This window comes from Poromitra crassiceps (assembly GCF_964638095.1).
Source record: "Poromitra crassiceps genome assembly, chromosome: 22".
In the NCBI taxonomy this organism is placed as follows: Eukaryota; Metazoa; Chordata; class Actinopteri; order Beryciformes; family Melamphaidae; genus Poromitra; species Poromitra crassiceps.
In genome coordinates, this window is record NC_139647.1 from 1,312,206 (window position 1) to 1,337,929 (window position 25,724).

The following is a 25,724-nucleotide window of genomic DNA, read 5'->3' on the forward strand; positions in this document are numbered from 1 at the left end:
AATTAACAGGTGATTACAATCAAATGACCAATAAGCTGTGTGTATTGTAAGGCGCCATATTGTTATAGGAAATGCGTGTGACATCATGGGAATACTATGAATATCAGATTGGAAGAGTCTTACATTTTTTTTAATAAAAAAACAAACCACAAAGGCAACTAAGAATAAAGCAAAACTAGGAAATGCTGTGCAATAAATTAACAATGTACAGTACAAAGTGCTTCATTTTATATACAATTAAATACATCAATAGGGCAGCAAAGGTCAGGGCAAGTCAAGAGGATGGGAGAATGGACTATGCCCCGAAACGTCAAAAAAGTATGTTTGTAAAACCCAGTTAAGATATATAGTAGCCTATGAGTGCTGGGATGAACTTTGTGGGGAGTTAAAAGAATCAAACCTGGTCAGCTCTTGAGAATAATTCTAGAAGCTTATCATTCCAATGCTTGGTCAGATCCTTGACCGCTCAAAAAAACGATTAAATTATTTCCCAAAGCATTTGTTTATGAATGCAAATAAATAAAACGTGGCCTGGAGAAATTTTGAGTCGGATAAATATGCTTTAAATGCCCAGTTGCTGTCCAAAATATTATTGTAAAAAGTACAAAAATATATTTTAAATACATTTATACCAAAAGAATTCAGAAAGAAAAAAAGTTCTAAAAGTCCCCCTTCTCATATTGTATCATGTAGTGTTGTGCACATCTCCCCACCCTTAACCTTTCACACAAAACTGACAATTAAGATGGTCTGAATTTGCATTTTGGATCACTTTTTCCAAAACACATTTTCTGTGATGAAAATGATGATGATGAAGGTGATGATGATGATGTCATGTCAGTAACTCAGTGCTTCTTCCTCAGCCTGTGGCTCTTCCTGCGGCTGCCGGCGCTCTCCTTCCTCCCCCTCTGCCCTCCCCTCTTCACGCAGAAGTACTTGGTGACCGTCTTGCGACACTGCTCGCACTTCACCGCGCAGCACCAGTGGAACTTACAGTTACAGCTGGACACCGTCTCGGCCGTGCGCTCCTCCACGGCCAGGCCGCACTCTCCGCACAGCCTCTTGCAGCTCCTCTTCTCCCACCTGCTCAGGTTCTTGCCCTTCTTGAGGCACTCGCGGCCCTCTGTGCCCGGCAGGCCCAGCGTGCCGTTCTCCAGGCAGTAGTCGGGCGAGTCTTCCAGGTGGACCAGCTCCTTGCGGGAGATGGAGCTGAAGGTCTGGGCGACGGCGCCCCTGCTGGCCGCGCTGTTGCCCGCTCCGCGCAGCAGATCCACCTTCAGCGCCCGCTGGTACTTCTCCTTCAGGTAGTTCCCCACCTCCCTGAACTCGGGGAGCTGCAGCCAGCAGGTCTGAGTGGTGCAGCTCCCCGAGACGCCGTGGCACTTGCAGGTCCGCTGCATGGTCCCCTTCACAGCCTGAGGGGGGCGACAAACACAGAAGATTGACTTTGTTCAAATCCATCTCGAATTCATTCAGAGTCTGCTATATACAGTTTAGTGTGGAAAGAAATGTCCCGTATTGTGACGGCCACGTCGTCGCGGCATTTGGAGTTGTCACGATCAGGGACACGTCATTCTGTCACGTTGAATTCATGAGCGGCCATTGGGCAGAGTAAATGTCAGTCAAAGTCACCCATTTTAGAGGGTTTGGGCTGTGATTAGTTCAGACCAGGCTGAGAAGGCGGTCCGACCGAGCTGTCAATCATCATTACCGCGGGAAGCGTTAATGATGATTGACAGCGTGTATGCTTTTTTTTTTTCTTTACCATTATTTATTCAGGGGGAGTGTCACTGCTCATATAGGAGTGCCCTGTTCACATTCACACACACATTCACACCTGGAAGCTGACCAGTACAACCACAGTCTGATCTGCTGGCCACTGAGCAGCTCCACTGGAGCAGTTGGGGTTAAGGGCCTTGCTCAAGGGCAGCTCAGTGGTGGTAATGCGGGAGGGGCAAGCGCTGCCTTTTCACTTTCCCCACCCAGATTTATCCTGCCGGTCGCAGGGATTGAACCGACAACCTTCCGGTCACAGGCTCAGTCGCTTCTCTAACCATTGGGCCACCACTGCCCAAAGCGTGTGTATGTATGTATGTGTGTGTGTGTGTGTGTGTGTGTGTGTGTGAGAGAGTGAAAGGCAGGGTATATGCATTGTCTCTTGATTGATGTGTTGTCAAATTAACTGATTGTATTCTCAAGGTTTTCCAGTTAACGGGCACGGATGAATGCATTGAAAGGAAGAAATAATAGTTTTTTTTCCTGTCGCCCTCTAGTGTCTCCTGACTTTACCCGACACAAAACAGCTGTCGGTTGAAAAGGAGGAGCGCTTTTTGTCCTTCGGGAGGGGATGAACTTTCTGTCGAGGTGAGGCCTGAATCAAAGTTTCACATCGAGTCCCATTGTCCCTCCAGAAGAAATAGGAGTATTTATTTAGCGTGTTCATTATCAACATGTTTTCTAGTGTGTGAGAAGACCCAATGGAGAGTCCCACTGAGTGGAGAAATTAAAAAGGAGTTTTTCTCTCTTTCTCTCCCCCCCATCTTTTTTTTCTGTTACAATGATGCCTCCAGGTGCCGTGGGGATCCTCGAGCCCGGCGGGGCGTCGCGCAGCCACGGTAAACAAAGAGCACTTCAGCTGCACGCCTGTGGTCCCCTCAGAGTCCCCCAGGGGGCCCCAACAAAGACCAACATAAATGTGGGATCCGTATTGCAAGAATAAAACTAAACACTTATTTTAAAAAGCAGCATAATACAGAATGCTGTTGCAATGTCCGCCTCCCCAGGAAGTCCAATTAAGCCCGCACCAGCGATCCTGAGATTCTTGAGTTGGGCTATTGTCATAAGCGGCATTGAGCAGTGGTAAATAGGCCCTTCTGCTACAGCGAACACACTGTTATTATTGGGGACGAGTGGCACCTCACTTATAGGGATGTGAAAGCGATGCTTGGGTGGCACACTCAGTGGAAAAATGATTCAAAAGGTGCTTTACGTTGTGCACTCGGCTGAAGGGCCAGGGAGAGATTCATCAAATTGCAACCCACTTCTCTCACTTCGCCCCCCCCGACTGAAAGAACACGACAGATCTACAACTACTGTCGGGGTTTAGGTTGAGGTTTGGACGACGACAAGAAGTGAGCTCTAAAATGGGTCCAAAAATCCAAAGCGTTAAACATCACATCTTCCACTAATCATCCTCAAGCTTTTATACCAGTGTTTGTGTTTCATCCGGCACCTCTCGTTAAGGACCGGTAACTGTACTGTACCTTGCGCCCGGCTTCGTTATTGTGGAGGTTCATGGCCGCCCGTGCGTCCTGCCCCGTTTCCAAGGCGTCGACGAGCTGTTTGGAGATGGCCTCGCCGAAGCCCACGTTGTCACTGCAGCCGCCCCAAAGCCAGCCATGACCACCTGAGAGGGAGAGGGATGAAAATAGAGAGGCAAAGTGAAACGTCACTTCCTGCTTCAGCGCTGTACCCCTTTATTTTCCCATAGACATTTTGTAAAATGCTTCTAAAAATTGTTTTACTTGGTCAAACCAAACGGTTCCGCTATATTTAGAATCGGGAGAGACCATAGAACATTTCACTCGGACCAAAACTTAAAAAAAAAAACATCATCGAAAACATATTTTCTTTAAACCCGCATTTTTTACGTTTTGGTCAGAGTTCAATGTTATGCGATCTCTCCTGTTTCTAAATATATCTGTATCGTTTGGTTTGAACAAGTAAAACTATTTTTTATAAGCATTTTACGAAATGTCTATGGGAAAATAAATGGCGGATGAAAATCTCTGGTACAGTGCTGAAGCAGGAAGTGACGTTCCACTTTGGCTCTCTATGTAGTTCCCTGTGCTATTTGGCTGTGAGAGCATCTCACGTACTCACTAGTTATTTCAGAATGCACCAGCATTAGGACTCTTAACAGAAGGCACCAGCATTAGGACTCTTAACAGAAGGCACCAGCATTAGGACTCTTAACAGAAGGCACCAGCATTAGGACTCTTAACAGAAGGCACCAGCATTAGGACTCTTAACAGAAGGCACCAGCATTAGGACTCTTAACAGTTCAGTGTTTCTCTTACCCCGCTGTCCGTTCCTGCTGTCGTCACAGCCACAGTTGTCGAAGTCTCCGAGGCTGCAGTTCCTGGTCAGAGTGTACATCACTCCCGCCGAACTGATGGCGTGGACAAACGCTGTCTCCCGATTGGCTGGTGGTGACAGAGAGGCTCATTTACGATCCTTTCTCATTTTGGCTTATTTTGTCAGAGTGTCAGGCACTGATTACTTTTCTGATTGTGATCGGATAGCTGCTGTGTGAACAGACGCTATTCTTCCTGGGGTCCACACATAGATACCACATCCAGTTACAACATCCAATGATTAAAAGAACGGAAAATAACAGCAACAACAATGACAATAGTTCACTTCAATATTTCATTATACAAAATACAATACAATACTCATACAATACTATCCATACTATACCAATTTCCCACCACAAATTTCACTCAATAGCTTGACAGTAAGTGATGTTTTAAGTTTGAATTTAGAACTTCTTTACTGTATTTAAATGAGCAATTTGGGAGCGTAAACAATTTGGCTGTTGTATGTGTTGTTGTGTATGTATGTACTTTATGACTAATGTCAAATGCTTTGTTTGGTAACTTTAATACTGATGTATTCTTCAGAAATAAATCTGAGAAGGTTATGCATCTGGTAGTTTGCAAAGCCAGACGCAGGCCCGGTTCTACGGGGGTGCAAAAGCATGCATTGCACCCTTATTTTAATTGTCTGCATGCTCAGTTGAAAAGTAAAAAAAAAATTTTTTTTTTTTTTTTTTTAATAAATGCTACAGCTGCACACTTACTGTTTAAACTTGAATTATCGTTGTTGTTTTTCTTTGTTCTTTGATGTGATTTTATGGCTTTTTGGCACCTATATGTAACCTTTTAAGGTTGAGATAATTGTATTATCATTATATGGTCCAAATATTTCAGCAAAGCACTTGAAACACTTGAAATATTCTTGCTTGGGTGGTATCATTCTACTTGAAATGATGGTCAAATGCATTATTTTTAGTAAAATAACATGTCAAATTTTTCGAGTGGGCCCGGCCTTCGGCCGGGCATCTGCACCCCTTCCTATCTTGGATGCACCCTTAGTCATCTGGTTCTGGAACCGGCCCTGGCCAGACGTGCTACGTTGTTTTGGAATAGTTGTAGTCTATTATCATCACCGCCTATCTCCTACCTTGTCTATGTCATCACTACGATCTCATCACTCCGAAGTTAGAAACAGTTCACTCTTTTGGGAAATCCAAAATTTGATCCAGATTTTCTACATGCCGCCCCGGGGGTATTTATACCTCTGCTCATAAACTTCTGAATGAAGCTGATCTTGTCATGCAAAACACAGTTGTGTCTTTGTCTTGTGTGAATATCATGTTTTTACAAAGCCCTGAATGGACTCTGTGGCTCTGTAGGATGTTGTGACTTTGGATTAGTGTGTTTGTTTTGGCCCAGGGCGACCGTGGTCACTGTAATGCTCCTTAAGGGCAATGAATCTAAGCAATCTAAGCAAACGTCTCAATTCCAAAAGAGAGAGAGAGAGAGATACAAAATCAATTCCCCCTCTGAAAATACAGAGATCTGGAACAAACACACGTTGTTACTTACAGTCACAAATCTCACCAGAAATAGAGATAAGATAGCAAAAACATTTTAAACGGCACTATAAATTCATTAAGGGTATTTGTCCTGGTGTTGGCTAGGGATGGTACTTGTTGCATTATGAGTTCTTCTGAATGAATATATAAAATATGTGATGACGATGTTATTTGTCCAATAAGATGCTATCAGTATTATGCTTTCTGTCAGTGTAGGAATTTAGCCAGGGGCAAGGGCAAAAATGCCCCCCCCCCCCAAAAAACAAAAGTTGCCCCCAAAATATATTTTTTAATTTCCTACACTGTTTCTGTAATATCTGTCCTAGTTGTTGGTGCTATCGGGGAGGCTGAGGACTTACCGCTGCGCAGGCTGCTGTGTGTGGACAGCTGCAGAGCTCTCTCGGGACAGTTCCAGCGGTCCCATGCAAACTGGTATTTGCACTCCTCGATGCCACTCTGAGCCCCAGCTGCCACACTGCTGGAGTAGATCAGGTAAGCCTGCAGGGGGCAGGAGCGAGGAGGAGAAGGTGAGAACCAGAGAACAACATGCAGACATACCACAGCTTGGGCGTCCGGGTAGTGTAGCAGTAGATTCCCTGCCTACCAACATGAGGGTCGCAGGTTCGCGCCTGGCTGTGTCTGCGGGTGGGAAGCCGGAATGAGGGTATGTGTCCTGGTCGCGGCACTAGCGCCGCCTCTGGTCGGTCAGGGCGCCTGTTCGAGGCAGAAGGGAACTGGTGGGAATAGCGTGATCCTCCCGCGTGCTACGTCCTGCCAGTGAAGCTCCCCGCTGTCGGGTGAAAAGAAGCGACTGGCAATTGCACATGTATTGGAGGAAGCATGTGTGCGTCTGCGGCTCTCCCTGGATCGGCAGAGAGGGGGTGGGGCGGCGACGGGGCCAGCAGGGCAAATTAGCCAAGTACAATGGGGGGGGGGAAATCAGAAAAAAAGAGACATAGCACAGCTTGGAGCAGTGGGGAGATGGCTCAGAAGAAACGGACATTAATACATTAAAGTGACTGACACACATCCTGAATAGATGGTTTCCCTGATGCCCACGTGATTTTCAACATTTTTCATATCAATCACCTCTGATCAAGTCCACATTAGGGCCACGGACCCCCATTTGGTGAAGTTTTGTGAATATTCTTTTAATTGGCAGATATGAGTTTGTCCAGAATTCTGTATTGTAGGTAGAGTGGAACTATGGGCAAAATGGTCATTCTAAAATGACAAAACAATTAAGTTGATCAATTTGCTGGGGACCCCCTGGAATGCACCCCGGTGGTCCCGGACCCCACGTTGAGAACCGCTGACTTAAACTGAGTGAGCAGCCACGCTCTTCCTCAGTGGGACCTCGGCAGCTGATTCAACATGTAGAAAGGTCATCATGAGTCGTCAATGAGTCCTGAGCAGAGCCAATCAATCAATCAGAGCAATTTGGACATTTCTCCACAGACTGAGGGACAGCAAAGTCCAATCTGCTCTATATAGGGATGATCTTCTTGGTGTCAATTTTTTCCTTGTCAACTCACACTGTGTGTGTGTGTGTTTGTGCGTGTGTGTGTGCATGCGCGTGCGTGCGTGAGATCTTCAGACTCTAATTTTCCCATCATGTAGGATCGCCATACCAATTTTGTCTTTATTGATTTGCAAGTGTGGTGTTTTACATTGACATCCCCCTTTGAGGAAGTAGAGATGACAAGAGCTGGACATTTTAAAAAGGCGAGTGTGCTCAGCGTATAATTCTCTGGGAGCAGTCTCACTATTTGGAGGTCTTCTCACAGCAAATTCTGAACACCACAGTGTATATAGGGCAGGCTAACTGTAGGCTACATACATCACATACATGAAAAATATCTTTTGGAAGTCATTACAATAGATTGTCAATCTAATAACAAAAAAACAGCCTAAACTGACTCAAACTGAGTTAAAGTAATATTATATTTCTTAAACTTTATATTTGTCACTGTGAAGACCCGAGCGAAATTTGGCTGGTGGTTTATTAACATATGATGTTCCTGTGGTGTGAAGAACTCAAAATGCATATTTATTTTGGGTTTCCAGGGTCTTTAAACCAGTACGCTGTCGCCTTGGCTTTGGCCTGTGCTGCTTGAAGGCTATGTGCTAATATGTCTCAAGTGGCTTTGGGGGAGATGGAGCAGCACCTCTTTCACAGGAGTCTGGTTCACTAATGATGACCACCCACTAGAGCCTCAGCCGTGCCTGCCCTGGCCTCTCCTCTCCTCTCCTGCCTGCCTCTTCACACACTCAACCCAGGGACACAGAGCCGAAGAAGGTCAAGTGTATGGAGATAGGAAAAAGAATCACAAAGGGCCAAGAGACTATCACTGATATATCATTAGCGCCATTGTTGCATACAGACAGGGACCTGGGCTTGAGTTGAGATATCACAGGGGCAGCTGAGGGCCTATATGATGGCTCTGGAAAAAGGCATAGAGAGAAAAGATCAAAAGGAAGTTGGCTTACCTTGGGTCCAGTCATCAAGAAATTATTCACTGACCTGGAAGAGGAGACCGCTTATTAAGTCAGGGAAACCAAGTGTCCTTCACAAGACGGAATGCGTCTGTCCCCTGCTCACATCTCTCATTAGCCATCCCATCCACAGTATAACACAACTGACACTCCTGCTCTGGTCAAGAATGCCCGGCAAATGTCAGAACTGGTGCGGACTGAGTGCAAAGCATGCTAATATGACGATTTGAAAAAAGTATAATATAATATAATATAATATATTATTTAATATAATATAATATATTATTTAATATAATATATAATGGAGAGATTTTAACTATTCAAAGCAACTTCAAACTATTTTACATAGCCTACTGTATGTTGTAGGGTTTAGAGAGTTAACTTTAGGCTATAAACTCATCAAATGTTTTTATATTTTTGCAACATGAATCTTGAGCAATTTAATAATATAGCCTCTATAGTGAATTGTTAAAATGTTAGTGCTGTTCCAATTAGCTACTATTTATGTCATAAAAAAACTAAATTAGCCTACTGAATAAATTAATGAATTATCAAGAATTGAAGTTATCTTTTTTTTTGTAAATAAAGTTTTTATTTATTTACACACATAGACAGCATAAACATAACCAAACATTTTTACTTTCACTTATACATTTCCAGGCCTGTAATAAATGAACATACTTGGTTTCGTGATATATACACAACAAAAAATAAATAAAATAATTAAAGCAATATAATATAATATAGCCACATCACAGTGTCCCAGTCGTGCTATGAGCAAAGAAGCGGTCCCATGCAATTTTGAAATCCTCATTTCTATCATTGACTCTTGCCAACATGTGTTCATATGATACTATTTCTAACATGAATTCTACCCACTTTTTTAAATCTGGAGAGGATGTACTTTTCCATAATCTGAGAATCATTCTGGCAGCCGTGACCACGCAAGAATTGAAGTTATCTTATAGGTCATGTCAGGCCTTTACAAATAAAGTGTTGAATAGTGAATAGAAAAAGTGGATTAAGAGAACATTTAGCATGTTTGTATTGTATTGCAGTGATTGGCACTTTCCACTGCCATGGCATGACGTGCTTATAGAGCTAAACATAAGAATACAACATGTAACTGTAAAACCATCATCATCATCATCACCATCATCCTCATCATAAACCAAATGAAATGTAACTCACCAGCAACAGCCAGACCTCATGTGAGCCAGCAGAATGAAGATGTAGTAGAAAACCTCCAAACGCATGAACATCCTGGCAGGTGAGATGGGGTGCAGACGGTCTCACGGTGGAGAGGATACTGAGCTCCCAAAACCTACCGAGGGTCCCAGAGACCTTCAAGGGGGGGGGGGGGGGGGGGGGGGCTCTGAAATGGAGCCGCTCTCCACCCAACAAGAGATTATCTGCTTAATTAAAGATTTTCCCCCTTCTTACTCTCTCGGCCAATCACAAGTATTGCACCAAGGAGAGGCTGAAATGATCAAAAGGGCACCCCTGGGCCCACAGGCCGGCCAATAGGCTCTCTGCCTGGGCTCCATCCATCCAAGAGCGAAGGAAGAGCCGCTTAGTCCTATAGGAAAACTGTGACACTGATCCCTTGAATTTCAGTTTATTTAGACTATCTAGCATGTTGAAAGAGTCGTTAACTGATCATCACGGATTAGTAGAAGATATCTCCTGACGAATTGTTGTTTTGATAGGGCTCCAAAAATTAGGCCGATAAGGTTTGTTCTTGAGGAAATAGATCTGTTTAACAAAGGTGTGATTAAATCATTGTCATTGTTTATCACTGAAACACAGCAGGGCTGCTGAACTCACATGCAAGTTGCAACGCGCTATTATTTCTCATTTGACCATACATTTCACAAAGCCTCCCCAATAGCCCGAGCAGCGTGCCAATCATTTCCCCCACATCTAGGAACTAGTTCTTCTACTTAATTAGGCTATCGAAAATGCTCGTAGTGAGGAATAAGATTTGGCAATTTCTTCAGCAAAGAGCACTATAGGCCTACACCATAGATAGATTTATTATTTTGCAGTAGGCTAATAAAACATAACATGGCCTTTTGTTGTTATGTAGCCTACCAGTGAACTCGAATCTGAGGAATTGCAACCATCAACATGTTCCATGCAGGCTGAACTAAGAAAAGCAGCCAAGCAGTAGCTCTATAATGAAAAGGTAGCAATTATTTATTTATTTATTTATTTATTTATTTATTTATTTATTTTATTAGGGTGTGTAGGGGCCTGGGTCGTTTATATTATTATTGTTGTTGTTATTGTTGTACCATATCATTATAATATTCCAATACTATTGATATTTGTATCATTTTCTAAAAGATTCCTGGCCCAGGGCGCTTGCTAATAATAGCCAGTATGCTACTGGATTGGAGCCATTGATCACATGGGGTATTTGCATCACTAATCCAGACGGTCCTACCTAACTTTGGATAAGGGTTATTCCCTAATGACCCCATCTGACCCTTAGGTCCCTCTCCTTCTTGTGTGCAAATTAGGATTAGAGAGAAGTGATGTGGGGGCTTCTGAGGGAAGTTTTTGGATTAAGATTTCAAGAGGAATGACGGTAACCTAAAGCAAAAAGAAAATACATCCTGTTGTTGTTTTTTCAATAAAGTTGATTGAATAAACAATCAACTAAAGTAGTTAGAGTCCATCACAGAAAAGTGTCACCACACACGCACGCACGCACGCACACACACACACACACGCGCACACACACACACGCACGCACGCACACACACAAGTCCCTCACATCTGACTCAATGCGTTATTAACGCAGATTTTCTGGATTGTTTGCACATTGCATGTTAGACCCTTCTCACAGGGCCCATTTTGTGTCGAAAAGGCAGGGTAAACACAGCTGCAAGCAAAACACTAATGAGGGTTTCAAACTTCCATGATTGGAATTTGGAAACCCTCATTAGTGTTTTGCTTGCACCTGTGTTTATTCTGCCTTTTCGACACAAAATGGCCCCCGTGAAAAGGTGTCTATTCAGCTACCTCATGAGCATTATTTTCGCACATTCCATGGTTCATATTTGGCACATTCCGGAACTGCTCAATTATTCTTGACTTGTAGTAGCTACGTCCCGTTCTTATTATATATATTACTATTGTTATGTATGAAAAAAATGCAAAAGAAAATTCCTTGTAGGCTATGTGTAAACTTACCTGGCAATAAAGACGATTCTGATTCTGAAACAGCTGTTCAATCACTCAACGAATTGATGTGAAATAGCTCCCTCTGGTGGTAGCTAAAGTGTCTTGCAACCCACCCCAGTACACAAGGTGGCACTGTCGTATACTTTCCTTGACTCTTTCAGATGGAGTCGTTTGCTTTCGCTTTCTGCCTGTCAACGCTGTGTTTACACCGTTTACACCAGCACACAGTCAGACCGTGAGAGCGCCGTGGCTTTCCAAATGTCCTGCTCTTGGTTGTGAACGGGACCGCGTGCCGTGCATGATATCCCCGCTGCAGAGCCACGAAGAAGAGCGCATTTCGGACTGTTTTAGTGAAAGCAAGGCGGACTAAAGGCGACGGTCATGGCGACGGCAACGGTGGTGGAGGCTGATCCGACCACGACCGAAGGCACCGCCGCCGCCGCCGCCTTCCCCGAGGTCCACCACCACCCGGGCTGGGACGAGTCTCAGCTCCGCAAGTATCCTTTCACCACCAAGCCCATCCCGAGACTGTCCCACACCGACCCCAGAGCCGAGATCCTCATCAACAACGAGGTAAACTCACCAGCAGCAACACACCTGACCTGGCTCTAGTCTAGCTACTGTACATCTAACGTTATAGCTACTGCACATCTAACGTTACCTCTCATCATCACTTTGCTTCAGATTGAAACCTTTTCATACCAAAGATGCTCAAACATCATACCACTCAATCCTGTTTGCTAATGCGAATGTTTGTTGCTATATGACCTGCTGCAGACGTGCAGATAACAGCTGTTTGTGTTCTAGGTGGAGAGTGATAACAATGGGGGAAAATAAAATACATAGCCTAAAGCCTACATCATCTCGTTGTGCTAAAGTCTAGTGAATGAATGCATAGACAGCGAAAATAAACTATTCATCGTTTGGCTGCAGGGCTCATGGGGGTCCCCTTGATTCCAGTTTTTAGGACCACCAGCATCGGGTCCTGGTCTTGAAATGAATGACAAATGGCTCAGGTGTTGTTGGCTCAGGGTCAGGTCAGGAGCACATGATATCATACAATCCAGTAGAGATCAGGTTGTTGTTGCTGCTGCTTTATACTGTAAACAAGTGTCTTATTATGCTACATTTTCAGTCTGGAAGTGGCAGGTGAGTTATCACATTTAGCCTATAGAATGTAGGTCTCCAGAATAGGATAATATAATATTCAAATGCTATTAAATCAGTATTGGTTAACATAAATAACCTCCCATAGCAGGCAACAAGACTAGAGATATGTGTCTTTCGTTGGAAAAGGACATGACAGTGCATGAGGTGTCTGTCTCCCATACATTGTTAGTGGAATAGTTTCAGGTTGCACTTTAGCATGACAAAACAAGCAGAATAAATTACAGTTTTTTTCCTCTGGCAAAGCTGGTTTTCTTGGAATGTTTGTTGCATGTCAGAATAAGCCTAGACAGACCATGAAGAAGTTCAGAAGAAAAGTGTGGACGTGATGGGAGGGACTGGGAGGACCTTGGTTGGGACAGTGATGTCTGTTTTGATGATTAACTACAGGTCAGTATATACAGTATACGAGGGATGTCTTTACAGGGGTCAAGTTAGGAGAAACGTTGACATGTTTGCAGGTTGGACTGCCTGCTAGTGCAGCATAGTTTTTCTTTTCACAAGGAAAGTTCCCTATCTTTCACGCTAAATGCCACGTTATCGCTAATCAGCTTTTGGCCTAATTACAGGAAGCTCATTTTCAATTGGTCTCACTCTGATCCAGGCCGTGTAGATTGATAGTGAATCAGTGATAATCAAACACAACATGATTGTTGTTTCATTTAATCCACATTGCTACTGCTGCATAGAAATAGAGATGTTATTTCCAGCACTATTTCAAAATGGGCTGGCATCAGAAGACGCTTGTCACTCGCCCCAGGCTCAGTCTCATGATTGTGCTTATTAGTAAAAGCTATATCCATTTTCTGCACTTTGAGAATTGTTTGGAGGAAAGGATCAGATCACAACGGAAGGGGAACAGAACAGTCTTGTCAAAGAAAGCCAAAGCCATGCACCTCACTTGAACTTTGGAAGTGGAAAACTTTGCTTTTTAAATGGAAATTCCTTATGCCAGATGTAAACTAAAGGGTAATTCTGCCACATGACATGAAAACCTGGTTCAGGGGCATTTTTCAACAGGCCTTTTCTTTGAAGCTACAGTGTACCATTTCTAAACACTGGGCGAAAACAGGTTTTTGTTCCACCTGTGAGATGGAAAATGTGTTGTAGTGTGTAAATAGGCATGTGAACTAGAATGTGCAGAGAAAATAGGTTAAGATGAACAGCTGGATCAGTCACACTCGGGTATTGGGGGGAAAAAACCCTGCAGATTTGGGACAATAGAACGATGTTGGAACTTTGAGTATCTGATCCAGAAAGGCAGATTAATGTTATTCAGGAACACATGGTGAACAGCTGTATTTTTTGTTTGTTTTGCCAGCTTTGTCCTCCTTACGCATCCTTTTATTGTCTCACTGCAGTAAGTAACCTACATAGTGTTGCCTATAATAGCTTGCATTGTGTCATTATTATGACCTAACATTAGCATGCAGCAAACATGGGAGAGGTCATCTTGTCAAAACAATGCATCACGAGGCCTTTATGATGGTTCAACCTATGGATCCGTCAATGTATCCAGCATTAAACACACCTGACTGGCTTGAGCTGTTTTATGGAGGAACTTCCATTGAACTTGGAATAGAGGAGTGACCTATATATTTGTGACTTATATAGACTGAGTTGATCATGGCTCGTTTCAAGCATATTATTAGATTTGCAGAATTCTAGGACTCCCAATTGCCACACGCACGCACACACACACGCACGACTGAGGCAGCTTTCCAGCAGCTCCGTATGAGCTTGAGCAGGTGCAGAATGCTGTTGAGATGTCCAAATATGGCCCGTCCACACAGACGGTAAAGTAGCTCGTCCATAGCAGCGTCGCCACTCGTTCCAGATGGTGTTTGCTTAAAGTTTAATCCAAATTGAAATACACCTGCGCACAAGTGAAAGCGTGTGTGCAGTCTGCAGTCTGCAGTCTCTGCAGCGCAGCGGAGGCAGAGAGAGAGAGAGAACGGGAGCGCGCCCACTCACCGGGAGCGCGCCCAGCCCACCGAGCTACGTTCAGTCAGTCACGTAGCCCTCGCTCAGCTGATGGGATGTGCGTGTGTGTGTGTGTGTGTGTGTGTGTGTGTGTGTGTGTGTGTGTGTGTGTGTGTGTGTGTGTGTGTGTGTGTGTGTGTGTGTGTGTGTGTGTGTGTGTGTGTGTGTGTGCGTGTTGCGTTTCTCGTAAAAAGGGAGACTAGTTTAAAAAACACAGACACAAAAGAAGCTCCCGTTATATATAAAATAAAATAATATATATATATATATATATATATTATTATTATTTATATATTATTTTATATATATTATTATTATTATTATATATATATATATATATATAAATATATATATATATATATATATATATAGTGTTACCGCCTCAAAACGGCTGCTGTGAAATGGGTCTTTATTGAGTACCACACACAGTCCCTTTAGCAATATTATGGTGATTTTTAGCACAGGGATTTATTTGACTCAATAGGCCTCAATACTTGTATTATTTATACGCGAGTCCGTTAATTAGCAGGATAAACAGTATGCATTTGTATTATGGTATATCAATTGATTCAAATGCCCTTTCTCTTTTGTCTAGGAACCAGTGGTTTTAACAGACACAAATCTTGTGTATCCGGCGCTCAAATGGGACATTGGGTACCTTCAAGAGAACATTGGGAGCGGAGACTTCTCCGTATACATCGCAGAAAACCACAAATTCCTCTACTACGACGAGAAAAAGATGGCCAACTTTGAGAACTTTGTGCCCAAATCAGAACGACTGGAAATGAAATTCTCTGAATTTGTGGACAAAATGCATAAAACAGAGGAAATGGGAGGAGAAGAGAGGTAATGCGTATGTATACAGTTTGGAATGTCTGTGTGTTTTGAGCTCAGTGCACCGCTATATTCAAACGAAATCCGATGCAGGTTAGACTTTCTGAACGTAATTTGGTCCGATGCTCAATCAAAACAAAGTCTCTCTCTGATCCATGAACAGACCTGCAACCCAAATGTGATGTGAAATATCTCTTTCCTCTCATGACATCCAATGCAGCAACGTGAGCTGGAGGGGATGACTAAGCATTTACACAGCAGCATCTGGGCAGCAGCCGAGCACTGCGACCTGACTTGGCCTGCCCCCCCCCCCCCCCCCCACACACACACACCCACCACCCACACACACACACACACACACACACACACACACACACTGTGTCACTTGAAGCAAACCCTCCCTTTGACTCATCTTATGATGATTTGTTTTGTCTATATGGATTTACACTGTGCCGTATTGTTCTTTGTGGTTTAAAAAGATGTGGAAAAGAGAAAACAAAGATGGACATTTGCTGAGCTAATAAAGAACTATCATCATCATCAGTATATAAATGGGAGCTAGGGCTCTGTCTGTCTGTTACTCTATCTGTCCCACTGATGACATCATCAGTGATGTCAAATTCACACACACACACACACACACAAAGTCACGAGAGTGACTGAGGGAGAGAGAGAGGGAGACACTGTGCGCCTGCCAGTAGGGCAGGCAAGCTCACAGCAGCCGCGCAGCGGGCAAGGCCGCGCGGTGACCGAGCTCCGAATGCGAGCTGCAGGACAGGCGAGTAGCGAGCCCGCCCTAGGAATCGAGCGCGCGAGATGCCTACAGTACCTAGTACTGTAAAAAAAACAGAAATGACGCTCTCCCCCATCATCATCTGACTGTAGTGAAACAAACTAGAGATACTTTGTAACACAGAGAGAGCTTTTTCAAACATCTGAAATGTTTGTCATGAGCAATGTTACATTTGATTCAGTTTTATCTGTTTACAAGCACACAACTTCTGCATGTCAACGCCCCTTCTGCCTGAAGGGCTGCCCTGAAGACTGGATTGGTTATGCAATGCCGTTTTTCTTTTATTTTTTACTCTCTAATTATTAAGTATTTTTCTTAAGTTTCTTAAGTTTATGACTTTTGAAATCTAAATGCGTTTTTTTAGCGCGATTTTTAGAAAATGCTTCAAAAAGGCATAAAAGTGATTCACGTTCGTGAAGATTATCCTGCTGAACCCAAATTACCACTCCCATAAACTTGTTAACCACAGACCTTATTTTATGCATTTAAGTGAAATCCCCATTCTAAAACCCCATTGACTTTTTCCCCCGTAAGATCCAGGAAGTCCGGGACTTCGGGCCTTCCGACTACAAAAAATGTCATCCCTGCGGTCCTCTATTGTTTCCACCAAGTTTGAACAACGAAAGCTGGGAGAAACCTCTCAGTCTCTAGTTCAGCGAGTCTCATCTTTCAGACACTTTTCAGCACTTTTGAAAGTCAAGTCAACTGCATTTTGCTAGGTGTGTGGGTGCATCACGGCAAAGCAGCTCATACAGTCTGTATCCGTTTGTCTCTGTTCCGTGCTGTTTGTCTCTGTCCCATGCTGTCTGTCTCTGTTCCGTGCTGTAGGGTTTACCTGCAGCAGACCCTGAACGACACAGTAGGGAGGAAGATTGTCGTCGACTTCCTGGGTTTCAACTGGAACTGGATCAACAAGCAGCAAGCCAAGAGAAACTGGGGACAGCTGACATCCAACCTGCTGCTCATAGGCATGGAGGGTAAGAGATCTGTGGGCAGCTGTTATCCACTGAAGAAACAACATCTCCATCGTCTCTGCTGTATGATGGATGATATGACTTCGGATGTAGTCTAAGCAATTTATCATGTCCCTAATTTTAAACGCCTGTCGCTGTTGTCAGATGAAAACGTTGTAACTCCGAGCTTGGCGATTGTCGTTTTTTTTTTTTTTTTTTTTGCATCAGGTGGATGCATACATGCTTTACCACCCTTGCTTTTTATGAAACCATTTCAAAGCCTGTTGCATAACCTTCCACTTCTTGAAAAGCTGCCATTTTTGCCGTTCCACTCAAAGCGTTTCTTTCACATCCACATTTTGTACGAACCCTCTCTCTCTCTCTCACCGTAGGAAACGTGACGCCGGCGCATTACGACGAGCAGCAAAACTTCTTCGCACAGATCAAAGGTCACAAGAGATGCATCCTCTTCCCTCCCGACCAGTTTGAGTGTCTCTACCCGCACCCTGTGCACCACCCGTGTGACAGACAGAGCCAAGTAAGACATCGACACACACAAACCCACTCAGGCTTTATTCATTAATTAATTAATAATATCTTAATGTGATAATGCGGAAGATTTCAGTTTTGTTCTCTTGGGTGACACCTATTGGCGATGAGTGGTAATTACAGGTGCGATCCAAACAGCGTTATTATGTGACATTACTCAGTTTGTTCGGCCATAGTAACCACCCGTAATGCTAGCAGAGAGCGGAAAAAAGTAGCTTGTTATCCTACTTCACACAAGAGTTGTCAGGAACCTACAGAGTGAGTCTATTGTGTTAGCTCCGCCCACCCTGTGAACCTACAGTAACCTACAGAGTGAGTCTATTGTGTTAGCTCCGCCCACCCTGTGAACCTAACGTGACCTACAGAGTGAATCTATTGTGTTAGCTCCGCCCACCCTGTGAACCTACAGTAACCTACAGAGTGAGTCTATTGTGTTAGCTCCGCCCACCCTGTGAACCTACAGTAACCTACAGAGTGAGTCTATTGTGTTAGCTCCGCCCACCCTGTGAACCTACAGTAACCTACAGAGTGAGTCTATTGTGTTAGCTCCGCCCACCCTGTGAACCTACAGTAACCTACAGAGTGAGTCTATTGTGTTAGCTCCGCCCACCCTGTGAACCTACAGTAACCTACAGAGTGAGTCTATTGTGTTAGCTCCGCCCACCCTGTGTCACCACAGACACCAAGTTCATACATGCTGCAATACTGAAAATGCAAAGGCTTCCATCAATGAGCCATAGTCTCAATCACCTATTAAGTCACTATCAGATAGATAGTGACTTAACAGACATTTATTTAGATGAACATCTTCTGTATTATCACTTTAACTGTTGTAATTCAATTCACTTCAGTGAAACACACTTGTGGCAAGTCTCCAATCCAAAACAAGTGTAAACAGATAAGAGACTGCGTTATGTTGATATTTTCTAACAGATATATATTTCATTTTTTAGGTTGATTTTGATAACCCTGACTATGAGAGGTTTCCCAATTTCAAAAATGTAGTCGGCTATGAGGCAGTTGTGGGCCCAGGAGATGTGCTCTACATCCCCATGTATTGGTAAGAAGTGATTTTGTATGACTTGTTTAAATCCAGTGCCCGAGTATGTTACATTACCTAATAACCATTAGCTATTCATATAGAACTTTTCATACATAACCAAGTCCCCGCCCCTTTTCTCCCCAATTGTACGTGCCCAATTGCCCCTGCTGTCCTGGTCGTTGCTCCGATCTGGGGAGAGTTGTAGACTAGTAGCACAATGCTTCCTCTGATACATGTGCAGTCGTCAGCCCCTTCTTTTCACCTGACAGCGAGGAGTCTCATCGGCAGGACATCGGCGCGTGGGAGGATCGCACTATTCCCCCCAGTTCTCATCCCCCCCCCGAACAGGCTAGTGCAGCGATCAGGACACATACCCTTAATTTGGCTGCCCACCCGCAGACACGGCCATTTGTGCCTGTATGCACGCCTGACCAAGCCGGCGGTAACCCGGGGCTCGAACCTGCGACCGTGTTTGTAGGGAATCTATTGCCTGACTGATTGGCCCAGATAGACATCTGCTCAGTCAAAAGTAACAGAATACTGCGGTTATAATTCTTTAGGAATAAAGCTAGTCAATAGCAGGAAGTGGCAGTGATGGCCCAGGCCCACACAAGGAAATTGCATCACCATGCGCGCGGGCCGGCCAGTGACGGCTCCTGTGTGAGGGAACTCACACTCACACAATGTGCAATATTGCACATTTGACAGTAACAAATTAAATGTATATGGACACAGTGGCCCAACACTGAGCCAGGCCCTGACTGTCCAAACTAGATGGAAGTTGCTGATTTCACCCTCAGTGGTCTGGTTTCTCTTGAACGTGCAATGGTGTCATTTCCTTTTGTGGGCAGTCCTTGTGCTCGCATTCTCATTTGTTCTCCTGAGTGTTGCCATGGAAACGCCACCATAGAACAATTATACCAAACCACTGTTTAATGCTACCTACCATGCTGCGTCTCTCTCCCCCCACAAACGCTGCCTGAGATTACATAGATAAGTCCTCTGTTGATCCCTCACTCTGGAAATTAGCAAGTGATAAAATAAAGTGACAATATACATTGATTGCTTTGGGTAGAAAGGAAGACTGTAAACTTTATTTTTTGCAATTGCATTTATAGAAACAATTCAGATGTGATGGTAAAGGCTTCGAGAGTCTGGAAACCTTTGGTTTAGGTACCTTGAAAGTGCCTTGAATTTTCTTGAAAAGCTGTACGACCCCTAATGTGCTTTGCTGACTGTACTGTCACCAGTGTTGGGCAAGTTACTTTCAAAATGGAATATACTACAGTACATATTACTAGTTACTTTCATCTGAAAGTAATATCTTACTTTACAATATTACTGTCTGTGTAGAGTAACTCATTACTTATTATTACACTACTTTTGCATTACTTTCATCAAAAATAACAGCAGTAGCAGAATGACATCGCCGTCCCGGAACCATCCCGAAAAAGAATTTCAACCGTCTTGAAGTCATTGTAAACCATACAAAATTCTAAATGTTATCCTTTTCCTTTGTTATTGTCATCTATAGTGGTTATTTGCATAAAAACACAATTTGATTAGGAAATGATTGTATCTTTATTTAAATGTGTGCTTCGATAAAATAATAATAATTTGTAACTTGTGTTACTTGACAAAGTAACTGGTAAAATATTACTGAAATCCTATTGGTAACCGAGTTAGTGCTAAAAGTAATATATTACCTGCAATAAATATGTTACTTTTAAAATGCGTTACCAACAAACACTGACTGTCACTCTATGACACTCGTCTTCAAAGGTCTTATACAAATAATGTTTCACTTCCTTTACACACTTAAACACTGACATTTACAATGTTGACATAAAGTGGTTGTTTTTTTTCGTCGTCCGAAAAAAATCGCTACGCAGTCTGATGCGGTTTATTATGATGTTGTTGCCGTTCTATTCGCAATACGAGACAAATAGTCATCCTCTTTTTATCGTTTGTCGTTTACATGACAACATAGGGTGACCTGCAGCAGCGGTGCTGTGGACTGGAGCAGGCAGATGGCAGCAGGTCAGGGAAGAGAACCATATCGTACTGGACAGGGGCTCCATACTCGCCTTGACAAGCCGGGGCTGTGGTGCTCCGTGGCCGGGTGCCGCAGCACCGCTCCTCGGCTGGGCACAGGGGGGCCAGTGAGGTGGAGCGAGCACAGACGTCTCTCCAGCACAGACACAGACGGGTCAAACAGCTCGCAAAAAGGCATTTGACTGATGCGAAAAATGCAGAGAATCGAACCTGTTCCGAAAACTTTAGTGACGGAGGAAAGTTTCGGGAGTCGGTGTGTAAAGCTGCGAACATGCTCCAACGTCAGCCTCGACTTGGAGCGTTCCCGACGGCAGCTACACCTATATACTCGAACGTCAGCTTGACGCTTGAGGGGGTTGCAGGGGCGTCCCCAGCAAAATGAGTCAATTGTGTGATTTCACTAGGGTTTCAATGACTAGAAGTTAACCCAGGTAAAGAATGTAGTGCAGATATTTGGTAATAGCTTTTACTCTCTCTGCACGTCAGCCTCGGCACATTCGGCAAGGGCTCTGATGCTGTAGCATGTTTTCCGCTTAAACATGAGCCTTTAGGCAGTTTGTCTGATTGCAAGACAGAACCTGTCGAAAAATACGTTTTGATAGTCAGCCAGGATATGTAAAAAAAAAGTAATAGATTCTATTTTGATTTCTTTTCTTCAGGTGGCATCACATTGAGTCACTGTTGAACGGTGGCGTGACGATCACTGTCAACTTCTGGTACAAAGTATGCACCTTAAATTCACGGCGACTTCTTTCACTTGAATATTTTGTCTCGTCTTCACCAGGTTTTTTCTTGTAAACTCCAGTACATTGAATCCTTTGTGCAGGGCGCCCCCACGCCCAAGAGGATAGAGTACCCTCTGCGCGCTCACCAGAAGGTGGCCATCATGAGGAATATTGAGAAGATGCTGGGAGAAGCACTGGGAGACCCACATGAAGTAAAAACCCCCTTGCATTTATATTTGCATTATATTTAATTTCAGATTATATTTAATTTGATTTATTTGCTAATCATTCCATTCGACATTGTGCTGATTGCAGAAGCGGAACTTTGAACGCCACGCTGCTGCTTCAGTTTCTAGAACATCAAATCAGATTTCCAAGCAGCTCCTCCACATTTAGGTCATCTGTTGGGAATGGCGCATGCATGAAATCCCAGTGGCACGCTGACCCTTTCCAGCAACCCACTTACCAGGAATATTTATGGCTTACCTTATATAGTACAAAGGGAAGGGCTACTGCAGACAATATTAAAGGACACCGAGTGAAAGAATGCTAAATGTAGTCGTTCTATTTGATTGCTTTTGGATGTATTTTGACTCCAGACGATATAAAATTGCTTCTCCTAACTAAGAATCCCTGTGTTTCTCTGTAGGTTGGACCTTTACTGAAGACGATGATCAGGGGGCGATATGAGCAGGATTCCAGTTAGGACCCCCATCATCAAAACCGCTAACCAGACTGCTGCTGAACGTGTGTGTGTGTGTGTGTGTGTGTGTGTGTGTGTGTGTGTGTGTGTGTGTGTGTGTGTGTGTGTGTGTGTGTGTGTGTGTGTGTGTGTGTGTGTGTGTGTGTGTGTGTGTGTGTGTGTGTGTGTGTGTGTGTGTGTGTGTGTGTGCGCGCGTGTGAAACTGGTGTATATGCACTCTGACTTTGGAGCTATCATTGCATGGCAATAAGCGGACACATTGGAAGACATTGAAACCACTCTGCTTCGACCGTCTCTGAGCAAATCCAACGATTACAAGAGAAACATTTGACTAGGAGCTCATGGAAATGGGCCCTACTTCAACTTTTTGGGGGGATTCATTTAGCTTATCTCTGTAAAGTCTCTAGATATATCGATGTGATACATCGCTTCATTTAGCTTATCTCTCTGAAGTCTAGATACATCGATGTGATACATCGCTTCATTTAGCTTATCTCTGTTCCAACACATCAACAGGATGCATCGGTCGGGCAAATCTGCCAACCTAATGTGTACAACTGGTCCTAGACGAGTATCATTTGGGGTAACTTTTACCTCAATAGTGTAACGGCACAAGTGAGAGTTGGTATATGTACGAATCAGAGAATTAGAAAACACCTCTTCAACTACTGTATTTTATAACTGAAAACAAATTTTAAACTGATTTTGTTTGTACCTGTAAAGACGGCAGATCTTTTATTTTATTTTTTGAATAGTAATTTATCCATCTGTCTGCTGTAAGCGGAGTCCTCTGTGGGTCCACTGATGATGTGGTGTTTTGGGAGTGATCAGCAAGAATTGTCTGAGGAAGTTTACTTGCACAGTAATACAACATAGAAGCAGAGTGATGAAAACAGTATGAATATATGATTATCAAAATCAGACAGAAAAAGATGCAATCAATCTGCATGGGTGAGTGAGATGTCAAAACTAAACAAGGGGCTCATAGATCCACTTCGATGAATATGTGATTGCTTGCAGTTCATTGATTGTAGTTGAGTGGATGCTTCATGTATTGTTTATGCTGTTGCTTGTTTGATTCATACTCCAAGAACCTTACTGGATGTGCTTTTCTACATACCAGTAAGAACTGAAAATTGCAATTTAAGTTGCTAATATGGCTAATTTGAAGATAAAGAACAAGATAAAACTACTGTTATGATTTGGGGAATAATTACTGGTGATGATGTGTTTGGTATCTGTAGATGCCAGCTTGTGAAAATGTAAAAAAGATCAAATTGACTAAATAGAATATGTTGAATTGTTGATAGCTCTTACTGATCTCGTAGGACCACGTGGAACGCAGCAGTCTTTCTGCCTCTACAGTGCAACATGAGCCCCTTTCAGACATGCAGCCTCACAGGAGTGTCCTGAGACAGTCCATGCAGGAATGTCCTGAGACAGTCCATCCAGGAATGTCCTGGGACAGTCCATGCAGGAATGTCCTGAGACAGTCCATGCAGGAATGTCCTGAGACAGTCCATCCAGGAATGTCCTGGGACAGTCCATCCAGGACTGTCCTGGGACAGTCCATCCAGGACTGTCCTGAGACAGTCCATCCAGGAATGTCCTGGGACAGTCCATGCAGGAATGTCCTGGGACAGTCCATCCAGGACTGTCCTGGGACAGTCCATCATGCATGGGGTCATGTATAAATGGCTACAGGGATCGATATCCAGGGAAATTCTGTAGCACCGATTTCCCACCACGAGTCATAGTAACATTCCAGGGAATACCCCTGCATGGCTGATGTCTGAATGATGGCAGTAACATTGCAGGGAATGACACGGGATTTCCCATGGCATGTGTGAATAGACGCACGATGGCAATGTCCCCGAATGTAGCTGCATGTGTGAATAGTGAAAATCACTAGTGCCCAGTGCCCACTGAAAGTTTATCCCAGTAATTTACTGGGAACTGTCTGAAAAGGGCTATGATGCCCTCTCAACACATTCTCACTCCCAACCCATCAATAACTGATGTTTGGTCATCGTCATCTGGTCCACAGACTACACCGCTTAAATACAAACAGTCACTTTCCTAGTATTCTAAATGCAGCAGATGAGCTACGTAGTAAATTAATTGTGTTGCAATGTGTACAAAAATCAAATTCTGGGTGAGAAATTATACCGGTATTTGCACTTAACAAGCCTCAGAAATGCACTTATGTATAGTTTCATGCAGCCATATTTTGAAGGAGATCCAAATGTGAGAGCAACTTGGAAGATCATTGTTATTGTGCAATTTTTGAGCACTCTCTCAACCACTTGACAAAAACAGTACAATAGCGCATCAGACGGAACGTGCATTAAACAGAGGAATATAAGAATTGCATTGTGCTCTATGTGCCAATCCAGCAGTGTTGTACCGACCTTTACATGACTATTTCAGTGTGTAGAAAGCGGTTTGGTTGCTCTGTGACACTGGAGGAATGAGTGGATATGTGGTGAACTGTAAAGAAAGGAATATTGCCATGCTTCATATACCAGTAATATGTACATCTTCAGGGCAAGTTCTTCAAGACCTACATTCAGTCTAGTTTTTAGGATTCAATCTTTGAGGTCTTCGAATTGTCGTCTATGTAATGTGCATATCTGTTCTAATGTACAACTTGATGGAACGTACCATTTCTTATGTAAAGACTGAATTTACCTGATGTAAATCAGAGGTTTGATCTTCCTCCTCTCATAGGTTACACCCTGTTTACTGTACTGTATGTGCCTTGCTCAAAAGTGGCATGGCATTAAATGTTGCAAGAACATTGATTTTTATGTCAAGATTTGTTTTTTTACTCTGGCATGAAACCGCTTTAATTGAATGAACATAGTCTCACTATATGCCTGTTTTTTGTTGCTTTGAACAAAATGTGCTCTTAGTTCCTCTGATTAAAGGTTGAATTTGTTTGCAGATTTGTGAATGACTGCTGAAAGATGTGATCATTTCTTCTGCACGTAGCTTTTAAATAAAATCTAACTTAATGACGCTTTTGAATTAGTTCATGATTAGGCAGGTTGAATAAATCAAAGAATAAGATGGAAATACGATACAAAAATTTGTATTTATTTACTATAAATTGTGGCAACAATTATTTCTCTCAAAGCGAGGTCTAGGGTGTCAAAATGCATTACTTGTGACTTGAACACAGCTTGACTAAATGATTCATACCAGTATGCTTTACACAAACACAATCACATTACCTATAGTAATTAAAGACAACATTGATACTGATGACAAGATCAGTATCAGAAAAAACATTGAACAAAAAAAAAAAGTTTTCAGATCCCCCCCACCACCCCCATTTTTCTCCCCAATTGTACTTGACCAATTCCCTGTTAGGGTGTCCACCCCCTCTGCTGATCTGGGAGAGTTGGAGCCTAGCACATGCTTCCTCCGCTACATGTACAGTCACCAGGCGCTTCTTTTCACATGGCGGCGAGGTGTTTCACTGGCAAGACGTGGCGCATGGGACGATGGGAGGATAATCACGCCCCCCCAGTTCCCCTCCCCCCCGAACAGGGGCCCCGACCGACC

The 25,724-nt window shown here is 43.4% G+C and overlaps 2 protein-coding genes across 2 annotated transcripts; one reads left to right on the plus strand and one right to left on the minus strand.

Moving 5' to 3' along the window:
• Nucleotides 1-845: 845 nt before the first annotated feature.
• Nucleotides 846-9,420, minus strand: wnt8b (wingless-type MMTV integration site family, member 8b; the record flags this gene model as incomplete). Its single annotated transcript, XM_083658037.1, has 6 exons — nt 846-1,415; nt 3,264-3,406; nt 4,080-4,205; nt 6,022-6,160; nt 8,153-8,186; nt 9,350-9,420. 6 exons carry the CDS (start codon nt 9,418-9,420, stop codon nt 846-848), a joined length of 1,083 nt encoding a protein of 360 aa, XP_083514163.1.
• A 2,214-nt stretch (nt 9,421-11,634) lies between these two features.
• On the plus strand, nt 11,635-23,557 carry hif1an (hypoxia inducible factor 1 subunit alpha inhibitor). The gene is made up of 8 exons (XM_083658179.1): nt 11,635-11,923; nt 15,096-15,346; nt 16,956-17,104; nt 17,473-17,618; nt 18,583-18,689; nt 21,386-21,449; nt 21,553-21,663; nt 22,101-23,557. The coding sequence occupies exons 1-8, from the start codon at nt 11,732-11,734 to the stop codon at nt 22,155-22,157; spliced, it is 1,077 nt and encodes a 358-aa protein (XP_083514305.1). The 5' UTR covers nt 11,635-11,731; the 3' UTR covers nt 22,158-23,557.
• The last annotated feature ends 2,167 nt before the right edge of the window (nt 23,558-25,724 follow it).